We start from the raw sequence: 14,569 nt of genomic DNA, 5'->3' as shown, positions 1-14,569 counted from the left end.
TCTATCACTGGCATTTATGTGGTCACACACCTACATGGCTTACGCGCGCGCGCGCGCACACACACACACACACACACACACACACACACACACACACACACACACGGCATATGCACACGCGCGCACAGTCGCACACACACATACATGGCCTGCACACACACACACACACACACACACACACACACACACAAAACGTCTCAGTCTGGAATGCTGCAAAGCATTTTCCACATAGATCACTTTACGTGATCACACGTTCTTTCTCTCTTGCTTTGTATTCTGTCTTTTCTTTTCCTTTCTTGTTCTGTATTTCTCACACACACATATATGCATGCTCCCACATCTTAGCCGAGTTGTGCAGATGTGTGTCCTGATCTCCTTCCAGGAGAGGCTCTTCAGAGCCAGTGTGCTGACACTGAGTTTTCCACTCCCTCTTATGAAATAAGAGTAGGAGATATAAGAGCCATCCAAGGGCCAGGTCTGCATGCCTTAGCTTAGAGCATGCACGCACACACGCATGCACACACACACACGCACGCACGCACGCACGCACGCACGCACGCACGCACGTACGCACGCACGCACGCACGCACGCACGCACGCACGCACGCACGCACACACACACACACACACACACACACACACACACACACACACACACACACACACACACACACACACACACACACACACACACACACAGGTTAATAGATACATCCAACAATGCAAGGTCTATTAAGAGCAGCTGGTTGCACAGCGGTATTCATGCTCCACCCCTGCCTGAGCTGTTCTGCCAGTGTGGCCTCATCTTCATCAGCACATCTGTGCAACATGTAGACACATGTCTGTGGCTTGTTCAAACCTTGTTTTTTTTTTTGGGAGCATTATTATTTATTTGCACGATCCACAGTGGACCTTGAACAAAATGTGTGCAATTCTCTTCTTAGGAGCATTGAAATGTTCCATAATATTGGCCTTGCTTGGTAAAAATACAGATTATTTTTTTAATGTTCCATTATGTGATATAGGCTCTCATCCCAATCCTGAATTACACATTAATTATGTGCTGTACTAACTGTAGCTATAACTAATAAAATAAAATAAAGTCAGCAGTGATAAGACCTTCCTAAATCAATCAGAAAAATCTTGTCATTGTGCAATCACAATATTGTTTTGGTCATCTCTTTTGGTCTCATTTGGAAATTGTTGTTGGACTAGAGTTTAATTTCCCTGTGTCCATTTAAAAGCATATACCCTGAAAATATTGAGGATATTTGAAGTGTGCAGTACCTAGCTGTTTCAGCAGCTTGTCCTTAATTAAAACACGCTTGTATTAATAAACTGTCTTCCTCATGGGGTTTTGAACTTTAACACACTGCTGCTATGCACCATGTGGCTGTAAAGTCAAGCACCACAGTAATAATTGTATATAATAAAATATATGAGTATTTTAATTTATTGGCCAAACTGGCAATATAATACAACAGAACTTCCAAAGCCGCTTCTATAAAATGAAGCATGGATTGGCACACACATTCAGTAAAGGCAACTTTGGGAAAACACAGTTTTACCACCCCAAAAATTGGTGTGCGCTGTGTGTGCCATGTTATTAATTTATGATTTATTTTTTCTCTTACACCGACATTTATCCCTATTTAGGACAGGGATATCCCAGGGATTATTCCTCTTTAGCCTAGTATGGGTCAGGCGAGAGATGGAAAGAAGAGAACAAACAATGGAAATGTATTATAGAGATGGAGATGGTGGTGCATGTAAGAGAGAGTGGAAAAATCCTTAGTTGCAAAGACGCTATTCAAGCTAATGGAGCTAATGTGTCAACGACCATGGTTATGACATCACATCACATTATGACCACACCACACATATGGTGCACTGTACCCTCCTCTCTCAGCAGGGAGCGAACCCACAATGACACAGATGAGCTAATTACGCTTTTTACTGTAATAGGCAAGGATTCGTATGAAGCTGTTTCTGTCTTTCTGTTAATTGAAATGTGGAAAATGGATGTACTTTCTTTCAAAGATTTGATTTCAATAAAACATGACAGCAGATTAGTCTTGGCAGCTCCAGAAACAGCTCTGACTGTCACTAGATACTGAATAAGTTTAGACTTTGGTGTAGAATGTGTTGTTTTCTAGCCTAAAGCTTCTGTGTTTTTTAACAATGACATCAATCAAACAATCATGTTTGATCATGGAACAAACTTCCATTATGTCTTTTTCATTGTGTGTGTGAGTGTGTGTGCGTGTGCGCGTGCGTGTGTGTGCTCGTGTGTGTGTGTGCATGCGTGTATGCGCGCACCTGTGTAACTTGTCGTGTGCACAGGCGCAGAATGTTGTTTACACCTTATAAAGGGTTGCCGTATGCACTACAGTCATCTCAGTTTGAAGCCGTGGTTCCACTAAAGAGCTCTGTGTGGAATGCGTGTGAATGCATTCATGTGCATCTTCAGGTAGACAGGCAGTAATGCTACAGGCCATAATCCATAAGCCTGCAGAATTCTCAGTAAAGTAGTCCACCTAGGAATCCGCCATTCCACCATCACGGAAATTACCACTGATTTCGAAGCCGTCCGTGGATTTCTCGGCCATCCTGACAAATTATATTAGTTTTTTCTACCTACTATAATAAGGATTTGTACATGGTGAGACAGGTGAGGAGTCTGACTATAAGGACATCTTGTACGTAGGACATTTTCTTCACACTCCATGGTCTGCCCTTTGGAATTTGTCAAAGCTCTAGGGGTGTAGTAGTCGTGGTACTCAACATAGGAATCCATCCTTATCCTATTAAACTAAGGCTTGGTTCATTCATGCTCCTCTGCGTGCCTGCTTTTATGAGCCCGTGATGGCATCCACAAGCACGTGATGGCATCTGCGTCGTGTAACCAAATGGACCCGTAAGGTTCCATTTGGTTACAGGGCGATGACATTATAATTTATGGATACATTTACAACGCTGAGGATTGTATTGTGCGGGCTATCAATGAAACTGTATGTGCGGTGATGTCAACGCTCCTCCATTGGTGATTGTCCTGGCAATGATTGTAAGAAAAGATCAACTTTGTGGTTCTGTGTGTTTATTGTTTAAACTACAAGTGAATAGCTGCATAATACTTAGTAGTACCAATTCATTTCAATGGGCTTTATTGGCATAATGAGAAAACATAGTTTACATTGCCAAAGCAAAAGGCACAATACAACAATACAGCAAACTAAGTCGTATATTCGGCCATTCTGGTTCATGTGTCAAATCTCATCCGCATAATTTACATGAATGCACCAGTCAGGTAGTGTTGAATCGTATTTAGAGAACATATTTTGTATCTATCGCTAGTATTTACACATCTGATTTGAGGATCTGTTCAATATCTACATCCCCCCACTAGCTCAGATTATGGAAAACAACAAAATAAACTGGCATAGTTATGCAGACGATACACAAATCTACATAATCACCACACACCAGAGGAATATATTGTCCAATACAAAATGCATTGAACAAATGTCTTCAATTTAACGAAGACAAAACTGTAAAAAGTTATAGTTTTTGGAGCCAAGGAAGACAAAAGTCAGCACCCAGCTCAAAACCCTTTGTGTAGTCATGGACTCACACCTAAACAGCCACATCACAAAGTCAGCCCTTTATCACCTCAAAGATATAGCATGGGTTAAAGCCAAGGACTAGTCTGCCAGGATAATCTACGGCACCGTTGGACCAATCCACATCGAACACACTCCCTGGATGCCAGAGCAGAACCTCTGCCCCAAATGTTTCACATTGCCCATTTAGCAATGGGCAATGTGAAAGCATTCCAATTTCCAACAGATTTTGTCCAAACATCACACAAATCGCTACACTACACACATCTCTATAGTCATGTGACCAAGATGGATCTGTCCGATTCCTGATTGGCTAAGATTGGCGTCCAAAGTTTGCAGGAGTGCCTCAAATCATGATTTTGCAAATCCATGGTTCAATACACATTAAGTAATCAACCCCAGTACTTGAGTCAAAGTATAGATACTTCTGGTCAAATATTACTCAACTACAAGTTAGTTGAGTAATATTTGACCAGAAGTCAAATAGTTCCTCTGTCAAATTTGGATTTATTGGAAGTACTGGAGTAGCCTACTTGCTTTTACAAATCAGAGAAAACCTCCCTGCAAGTAAATCCAAAGTCGCTGATTTTCAAAAAGTATGCCAGGTTAAAAGTGGTTAAGACAGCTCATGAATGCTGCATGTTTACATTTCCAAAATATATCTCTCCTGGGATTTCCTGGGATTAATTTAACCTTGCTGACTCTTCCTTCTTTACTTTTGGAAGAATCTAAAACTAAACTTGGCTTTGCCACATTACCATGTGTGCATGTGCGCACGCGAGCGTGCCTCGGAGGCCATGGAAGGGGCTAACACAACGAGACCAACTGACCTCCTACCCCCTAACCTTCTGTTCACTTCACTCCACCCTCATACCGTCACCCCATCCGTTCTCAGTGGTGGAAAAAGTACTCTCCATTTTTACTTAAGTAAAAGTATCAATACTGCAATGTAGAACTACTCCGTTACAAGTAAAAGTATGGTCATCACAAATTTATTGAGTAAAAGTACAAGTATCGATATAAAAATGTACTTAAAGTACCAAAAGTATAAAGTACTTGCATAATGTCCCATTTCACAAGTTCAAAATGTATACAAATGCTTAGAAAATAGCAGATCTAGAAGTGAGCTTGTAGATCGGCTATTTCCAAATGGCCGAAATGTATATAGGATTGAAGTGGTCACTATGTTTTCTAATAATAATTTAAATCTACAATGTAACTACCGGTAGTAACTAAGGTTTTCAAATAATGGTAGTGGAGTAAAAGTGCAATATTTGACTCTGAAATGTAGTGGAGTAGAAGTAAAAGTATTGGATATCGGAAATACGCAAGTAAACTACAAATACCTCAAAATTACAAGTACAGTACTTGAGTAAATGTACTTAGTTACTTTCCGCCACTGCCCATGCGTTCTTAGCCTCCCCCCTTCTCCTGCCTACTTGTCTCACACAAACACAGATGATTAACAGAAACCAGCTCCCCAGGGAAACTTGGGGGAGGGATAGTGTCGGCCACAGGGTTACAAGTGGGTATGTGTGTGTTGGGCTGTGTTGTGCATGCGTGTGTTGGCGTGCTCGCGTGCATGTGCGGGACGCGCTCCACACGTGTGTGTGTTGTGTGTGTGTGTGTGTGTGCTGCATGTGCGTGCACGTGTGTAGATTTGCCTGGTTGCATGTGTACAGTCTGTGTTGGGTCAGAGGCAGTGGGAGGAGGGTTGACCACAGAGGATTTAAATGTTTACCAAGGGACCTTAGGAGGTCTGTACCGAACCTCCCACTTTCTTGGTTGGTTTACCCTGCCTTCCCGCATGTATCGGGGCCCTCGATTGGCTGAGAGAGGGAGAGGAATGGAGGGGAAACATTAATTTTAGAGCGATCGAGAGAGAGAGAGAGAGAAAGGAGCTTTCACACACAGACACTTTACTCTGATAGTGGGGGAGAACAGAGTAGAGCTTTCTACAGAGATTAACATGAGCTCACATGTTGAAATGGACGAGCATTGGCCCTGCATACTGTATAGTAGTGGGGCAGTGATTCCCAATGTTATTCATTATTTCAAGGACCCCAGTTTGATATGCATTAGGCCACACAGATTTATTGGAATAATTTGGTTCCATTTGTCAGAGTTACAGAACTGTAAGGGTCCCAGGGGTTGACACTAACGCTTGCCCGACTGCCCGGGGCAGGTAAATAAAATGGTCGGGCAGGTAAGGTTTGCTACCGGGTTTCCCGACCAGGCAGGTGTGGATGCAACCGTCTTTATTATATGAGATATATCTGTCTTGAACGTGCACAGCGCACCGCATCTCCCCCTGTCCCTATCTTTCTCCCAAGTTATAGCTAATTTAAACTTTGTTGAAACCAACATTTATATGTTTATATTTATATGTTATCTCTTTGGTATGTTCCATATGGGTGTGTCACATATATTGTCATATTATTTGATTTGCTGTATACCCTGAAATCTTGAATAAACAAAACTGTGGGGAAAAAAAGAAAGACGTCGCTCAATAGAAATACAAGATTTTAATTTAATTTAAAAAAATTGTCGGGCGACCACACCGCTCGACTTTGGGAGGAAAGCAGTGTAAAAAGAGAAGCATAGAACTGAAACTGATTTAAAGAAGGGGGTTTAGATGAAATCATGATAGTATCTGGAGAAACTGATCTTTTACACCATTTAAGTGGTATAAATGTCAATCAGATAGTATAACATCATTTAGCATTTTTGTGACAGGCCTAAACATTCTCCCCTTCCTCCCCACACACAGGAACAGTTTAAAAACTTTTGCCTTTATTTTATATTTTTTATGGAGGGACAGACAGTAGGCTGACAGGAAATGGGGAGAGAGATGGGGGGAAGACATGCAGTAAAGGCTGTCGGGATCGGGAGTCGAACCCGCGGCACACTGGCAGACTTGATTACCAGCCAAGGTGCCTGGACCACTGAGCCATGGCCTAGGCCACAGGAACAGTTTTGACGTTGGTTTTGACATATAATATTTTTGGATTTTTTTTTTTTTAACATTTCACAAGATCAGTATCGGACATATCCGTATCGGCCAATCATGAGAGAAACAATCAGTGATCGGTATCGGTCCCAAAAAACCTGATCGGAGCATCCCTAGGAGCTACGCACTACATCATTACGCAAAAGCCCAGACTCTTGGAGAGTATGTGAGTTTATAAGGTTAAGGAAAGTTCTGTCGAATATGTCAAGGATGCCATATTACACTAAGCGAATTGCGAAGCTAATGTAGTTTAACATAACTTTTAGGCCTAGTCATTGTGGAAGTAATGTGTTGCATGTTCTGTATTGTGTGCCAGGTTTCTATAAGCTATTTTTATTCCTCATCATCTGATCTGAGTGGCCTTATATTTTGTACACACTCTAATAAATGTTTTTACATACATGCATTTGGGATAACATTTTTGGTGTGTTAGAATTCCACTTTATACATACTTTTTGAACTGCTGCTCCAGTTCTCCTCGACCCCCAAGAGCAATTTTTTGGAAATCCTTCAGCAGTAGTGCAGAATGTACGGGTTACGGGAACAGTTTGAAACTGATACAAGAATAGTTGGCATGATACCAAGACAGTCAGCAACTGTATCCCCAGTGTTTAACCAAATCAATGCCACAGGTCTATGTATCCCTGGCACTGCCACTTTATTACACAATTGTTGGGAGGGAAAAAGAAAAGAAAACAATCTCAATATCTCTTATATAGTAGTAGTGACAAGCTAAAGTAATAATTGTAATAACTTTTAATTAAATGTATATAATGCCTTTTAAAAACCAAAGGACGCTTTAAGTGGATGCTTATGCCAGTTGATCATACTATTTGCTCCTTTGAAAACATGACGTGAAAACAGTTTCTGCATCTCTTTAGTATTTATTATACCTACACGAACAGTAAAATGTAGTATATTGTATCTTGTCTTTGACATCCTGAATCGCCTTTAAAGATTGTTGTGTGCCCTACAGTATAGTCTTAACCTCCAAACCCCTGCTCAGTGGTTCTTAGGTTGAGTTTTCCCTAAGAAGAATGTTCTTCAAGTTCTCGGTTGTTGTGAGCAACCTCCAAATAGCTGTGAGCTATTAGTTTCTATATTTAGATGCTGGATTTGACTGGTAGAACCTGTCCAACAACACCACCTTAGTGACCAGGAACAATTTGTCATCTTATTTTAGTTTTAGGATGTGGACGGATAAGATGTGAGAGCTGGGAGGCTGTCACCACATTTCTGTGTTTAAAGCTTTGTCAGAGATTTTAGTTCTACAAGGTTGTCTGGCAAAGAAGAGGGTGTGACCTTGTTCTATGACAACAGGCCTTGATGAGAAATGCTTCTGTTGTTGTACTGTATGTACTTCTTGCAATCATGCTTTTGGCAGAGCATTAAGTAATGCTTCAAATCCCAAAGGCCATCGCAGCAAAGCTGAATTTTCAAAAGGATATATTACTACATTGAGTACATTTGCATTCCAAAATTGCATACCAAAATGGAGCCTGACACCACAAGGAGCCTTCATTTATTTATTTATTTGTGAGTGAGTGAGTGAGTGAGTGAGTGAGTGAGTTAGTTAGTTAGTTAGTTACTGTAGTTTCTTCATTGTTTTACGATGTAGTCATTATGCCAGACAGACAGACAGACAGACAGACAGACAGACAGACAGACAGACAGTTTCATAGTTCATAGTATCAGTGACCCTGCAAGTTACAAGAGTAACCTACTGGGTCATCCGAAAGTCATTGGATACAGTTGTCTCCATCGACCGTTAACCCGGTCGATGCCAAATTTTGCACACACACTCCCTGGATGCCAACGATGAACCTCTGTCCCAAATTTTCCAGAACGGCCTGTTATAGCGCCACCAGGAGACCGACATTTGAAAAAAACATTTCTTTATATTACTCTCTCTGCATTATGTTTTCAAATGGAGGCCTGCAGGCTCATTAGTGTCAATTTGGGGGTCCTTGACATGAAAAAGTTTAGGAACCACTGCTCTAGAGTAGTAGAGTTGCTTGATGAACAAGGAACTGTGTCACTGTCAGGGCTAACTGGCACAGTCCTTTGCAATTTGCAACTCTAGATTTATTATAATGGGATGAATCTAGAGTTGCAATACCATCCATTGACTCCCCATTCATCCAATTTGCATCTGCGATGTGCTTAAACAACGTTAAACTCACCAACATTGCAGCTGTAGGGTAAGCTTGAATATCCTCGTTCAAACTGCAAAGCTCTTGTTTCATAAGAATCCACCAAATCTTTTTCCCACTCAGCTCTGCAGTTAGTTTTTCTTCTTTTTTAGTTCTATCTCACTACTAGAACTTTCTGACTCTGAGGTAGATTAGATTTTTGGCTGTCAACCGCATCCATTTGTGTTGTGGCCCAGAGATGCACGGGGTGAAATGGTTGGTGAAATGTTTGCTAAGATATGATACTGAGAATCACCATAACGTGCTGTCATTCTTACCCAAAATTCGGGACAAAGTGCGTTTGGCAACTAAAAGACCTGTCTAGTAATGAACTGATGTTCATTACTAGACAGGTCTTTTAGTTGCCAAATACGGTACGGTACGGTTGGGAACCCTATGCCCAGGACACCCCTTTGTTGATTCGTCTATAAATATAGTGATATGGCGTTTTCAGAACTACTGATAAATGTCTCACTCTTTCTGTCTTGTCTGTCTGTCTTCCTGCAGCGCCATGACTGTCTCCTTGCGCCGTTACAACCTCCTCCTTTCCTTACTGGCTTGTCTGCCCACAAGAGGATCAGCATTTCTTGGGGATCGTGATGACGTGACATTATCAGGTAGGTCACTGTTATTGTGAGTGTCCGTGCTCTACAGTGGTCCTTGAAAGGTTGTGATGCCTTTAGATTATATTTATTTTTATTTCCGTGGTGGGCTGTGGCAGCATTCCAAAGGCCCACAGACAGCCACATTGTGATGCACAGCGAACCCACAGGTCCCCATCCCCAGTGCACAACCAACCACAAACCAGGCATCTGTGTCTTATTTATTATTTTATTTTATTTTATTTTCAGCTGTAGACTTACAGTCATGTGTTCTATTGTGTAAACCTGCTTCAGTATTCTGCACCCTTTGGGTTATATTTGTCCGTTTTGGTTGTTGAGGGCTTTGTATGTAATGGTGAGTATTTTGAAGTCAATTCTCTGTACAGTAGTGGAGCCTAGATGTGATGAAGCCATTCATGAGTGTCTCAGCAGCAGTGTGTGATAGGCTTGGACGATGGCAATGTTACGGAGGTGAAAGAAGGCAGTTTTAGTGATTTGGTTGACATGGGACTGGAAGGAGAGGGTGGGGTCTGCCTCAAGTTATGGTGGCTCTATAACAGGCCGTTCTGGAAAACTTGGGGTAGCGGTTCGGAATTGGCATCCAGGGAGTATGTGTTTGTGACCGGGCTAACAGTGCCACACATTAGGTAACAGACGGACGGACGGACAGGGACAAAAACATAGTCTTCGACATGCTATCGCCTGGCGGACACAATCACACCCCACAAACAGAACATTGTTTTAACAATTGCTCTACATGCGTCCTGTGTCAGCCCTTTGGCATAAAACGTATCAATCAATCATTAACAGAGGTGATTTCAGTTTTGCACACATCACGCTGTTGACATTTGCTATCGAATCTTATGTCAGTCACAAGTAGAGTTGTCCCGATACCATTTCTTTCAGACCGAGTACGAGTACAAGTACTTTATTTTTGTGTAACCACTTATTTCCCCCCCCTTTTCTCATATATGCAGATGGTTCTCCGATCTACACTTTGTGTAGTTGTCATTTATGCTTGTAGATCGGCTGTTTCTGGCGATTTGCTGCATTCGTTCAGCCTAGTGTCAATTGGATGTTTTGGTACTCGGGTCAGAGTATCGGGGCCTGTACCGAGTACGAGTAATTGAGGATGGTATCGGCCCGAGTACCTGATACCAGTATCGCTATCGGAACAACTCTAGTCACAAGTTGCAGAATCCTGTGTTTGCTCAGACTCATGTGGGAGAGTTCAACGTTGAGCAAACGGCACCCTTTCCTGGTTTGACTTGTCAAACAGGCCAGCAATCAATAGGGCTTGGAAGAAGGGTAAATATATGGCGTGGGCTTCTGTGTCAGAGTCCAGGGATAAGACAATACAGGTGGCTAATCCAGCTGTCACTGAACCATTTGAAATAATTAGAGGAAAGAATCTAAACGGATGACCTTCATCATTCCATCATTTGAATGTAATTAACCACCAGCGCTTCGACATGTCTTGGAGCAATGTCTGGATCAAGCATCGTCTGTTTTAGCACAATATTGTTATCAGAAAGCAGAGTTCTCTGAGTCTGTTGAGTCAGTGCTGTCAACTGGCATCTTGATGGATGAATCATGAATGCAGGGGTTCCCAAAGTTGCCAAGGACCCCCAAACAGCCTGGTAGCCTCTGGCGCTATTGCAAAATATTTTATATTATTATTATTATTATATTATTATTTGACAATGCATCGTGAAGTGTTGTGAACGTTGTTGTGTGCATCTGTCTGCTATTTTCACTATTTCTGAAAAAAGAAAGGTGTTTTGCAGAATGTTGAACATTTTTGACAATAATGAAATGCCCAAATAGGGCCACTAGGTTGAAACTTGAAAGTGATTAAACTTGAATTTGACTTGAAATTCAGGAGGCCTTGGAGCCAACTTTGAAAGCTGCTATGGATTGCATCTAGGCCTAAATGTGCAGCCTTGCAACATTACAGTTGGCCAATTAATGTGTTCTGATTTGAAATTGAAAATCCTTACACAAATTGAAGCCTTGCGTTGAAGGTTGAATAACACAGCTTCATGGGCTCATATGGAATAAGTACCGTAGTACACTGGCTATTTCCACTTAAAGCCTGAAATGGACATTTGATGGTCGAAAATGAAAGCAGTTCAGAAGACGAACATGTGGCCTTTGTCCTTAATATTCTGGCGTAATCTTATGTTTCGATTTCTGTCTGTGGATTTATTGGTCTTCCATTGGCTGGGAGAGCAAACTGAGCTGTATACCCAGTGGATCATTTTTTAGATGAATGTGGTTCAGTTATTGGCCCATGTTTTCAGGAATTAATGGCTGTAATAGTGTTTGGCAGAATATGAGAATTCTGCTGAAAATAACTTGGCTCATAGACATGCCCTAACTTCTAGTGAGAGTTAACATTCATTAGCATTATTGTTTATGCAACTACAGTGATGGGAATGTCCTCCATTGTGTTAATTAATGCCTAGCATAGCATATATTGCACTGGTTATCAACAGAAACGATTACTTATGATTCATTTTAAACAAACAGAGAGGTTTGAAACCAGTGCACTTTGCCCTAGCTGTTTAAACCAAAACTCGAGTTGGCATTTGTCTGTCCAGCATAGCAAAAAACTTGTGTGAGTGAGTTTAAAATATTGTCTGATGATAAGACTGATCATCTCCCAGATAATTGTCAATAGCCGCGGGTAAGTAAGGTAAAACTAGTAGTTCAGTGCATCTCCTTCCTTCCATCTTTTGGATTGGCTGGCAACTATCGGATCTTCCCCCTCATTTTGTCCAACATCTGTAGACAAAGAACAGCTGCTGATAGGGTGAGCAAATACACACAGCGTGCAACTTTCTCAGTGTTTCTCAGACATATCAATACAGTATAACCTCCGTACTTCCCACATGCCTGTGTCTATTTTTGAAATACTTTATTTACACTTTTATTTACTCCAGAAGGCTTGTTGAGTGTTTTTTTTTCCCACTTAATTTTTATTGATGAAAAGACAGACGGCTTGTTGAGTGTTTAAGGTAGAACTCGGGAGTGATTACTTTATGTTGTGCCTTGTTTTGTTTGGGTAGAGCCCCATTAGTTCCTCTTGGGTTAACCTAAGAGGCTTCCTGGTAGACTTGGATGTGTTTTGTAGTTTCTTGTAAAAAAAAAAAAAAAGGTTTTCTTCTAGAGATCCAACCACTTCACAATTAGAGAGGAGACTCCTCTGTGTTTAAAGGCTTACCAGAGTGATTATAGTCTATGTTCCTCGTTTGTCGTTCTGATTCCTGGTCTCCCTGTTCTGTCTTTTGCTCACTCTGTCTGTCTTGCTGTCTCTCTCTGTCTTCCTTTTTGCGTGCTGAAAATAACAGTAACATCATAACATCTCATTGCAGCACGTTGTGAGTTTGTAGATCGGCTATTTCCGTGTGTGCCACCAGCATGCAACAGAGTATAAATAAGACTGCTTACTCCCTCTCTGTCTGTCTCATTACAGACCCCAGCATCAATCCAGCTAATTGAGACCCACTGCCGTAACCAGTGGTAACCACACATACAGGGTGTAGGTGTGGCCTGGTCGGCCGTACATGCACAAAGCTACGATTACATCGTCAAAGAGAGAACCACTTTTGGTGTGTTGCTGTTGTTGTGTGTACGTAGTACGCCGTGTGCAGCACGCTCAGGACAAATGTGGGATAGGGCGAAGTTAGACAGAGTTTGGAAAGTTTATGAGCGAAATTGAAGCTAGAAAACGAATATTGGGAATAGTGTCTGATTAAATTAGAGATGGCAAGAAGATATGCAGACCGGAGTGAGGATTCTGGGTGTAGGTTGCGACGTTGCATACACGTGTGAGGGGCGAAGAAGAAAGGCAAAGGCCTGTGTGTAACAGTATAAGTAGGGTGCACTGTAAAATCCTCAGGTGTTAATTTAACTCTTTGGTTACATTAAACTCTCTCAGAGTGACATTATGGATAAATGAACACTGAGGGTTTTACGGTGTAGTAGCGCGACAAACAGCTGCAGAGTCATTCTGGGCTTACACTGAACTGTCACCCCTAACACGTCGTATGTAAGGTCACAAGTTCAAATCACTACTGGCTTAGCCGTGTGAAACCTTCTGACACACAACCAAACTGCTCCTGGGGCCTACACAGTAAAATCCTGAGTCTGAGAGTGTTCAAACGCACCCTTAAGGGTCAATTTGGTTACATTTTTGCACTCTTCTGAGTTACAAATAAAGTAACACTGTGGACTCTATGTCAAGTTTCATAGGTGAAACAGACAAAAAGACAGAAAGCGAAAGATTGAATTTGCACACACACGCACGCGCACACACACACGCACGCATGCATGTGAAGGTCAGGTGCATACATGTGTCCATTCCTGTAACCCCCCCAAACCATCCCCACTCATTTACTCTCACCTGGCGCTAATATGACATAATTAAGCCATAACAGTGGGCTGTGTGATGGCATTAGGGGAGATTAGCTTCATTAACCGGGGCTAATACAACTGAGGTTGGTTGTAAAGCTTACTGGGTCACTGTGTTACCGTGCAGGCCAAGTTCACATCCATCACACATCAAAGCTACAGCATGGGAAGAGAACTGGCGGGATACACTGTAGCCAGCCTAATACTCTGTCTGAACCTTAATGAGACCACACAGGAGCCATATTCCATAGCACTGAACTGAGGGCAGGCAGGGTCTGTACAGTCAGTTTTTCAACTGGGTGGCAAGGTAATAGGGGGGCCATTGCCATTCCTGTGTGTATGCATGTGTGCGTCGGTGAACGTGTGTGTGTGCACATGAAAAAGTGCGTGTGTATGTCACTTGTTTGCATGCCCCTGTCAGTATCTTGTTGCGGTTTCTTACCTTCTTTCTTCTTCCTATAACCTTTAACCCCGATACAGAATGTCACACAGCTACACCCAACTCAACATACCACCTCTGCATTCAGCTTGTCTCAGTGTGAAATACAAATGTACACTCCATAGCTAGTAGCCCAACGGAAGTCTGTGTGGAAAGAATTGTGGAATTAAAAGGAAATAGCTCTCTCTCTCTCTCTCTCTCTCTCTCTCTCTCTCTCTCTCCCTCTCCCTCTCCCTCCCTCTCTCTCTCTCTCTCTCTCTCTCTCTCTCTCTCTCTCTCTCTCTCTCTCT

At 42.0% G+C, this 14,569-nt stretch overlaps 1 protein-coding gene across 1 annotated transcript in view; it reads left to right on the top strand.

Moving 5' to 3' along the window:
- ghra (growth hormone receptor a) overlaps window positions 1-14,569 on the top strand; it is a 40,797-nt gene that overhangs the window by 2,979 nt on the left and 23,249 nt on the right. Inside the window, exon 2 of the mRNA XM_080766154.1 lies at window positions 9,330-9,439. Coding sequence (XP_080622280.1) covers window positions 9,334-9,439 — 106 coding nt within the window. The 5' untranslated portion in view covers window positions 9,330-9,333. The remainder of the gene's footprint in view (window positions 1-9,329; window positions 9,440-14,569) is intronic.

The sequence above is a fragment of the Protomyctophum bolini genome (genome assembly GCF_963924005.1).
Source record: "Protomyctophum bolini genome assembly, chromosome: 6".
Classification (NCBI taxonomy): Eukaryota; Metazoa; Chordata; class Actinopteri; order Myctophiformes; family Myctophidae; genus Protomyctophum; species Protomyctophum bolini.
The sequence above is the reverse complement of the archived record's forward strand: the minus strand, read 5'-3'. Positions and strand labels throughout refer to the sequence as shown.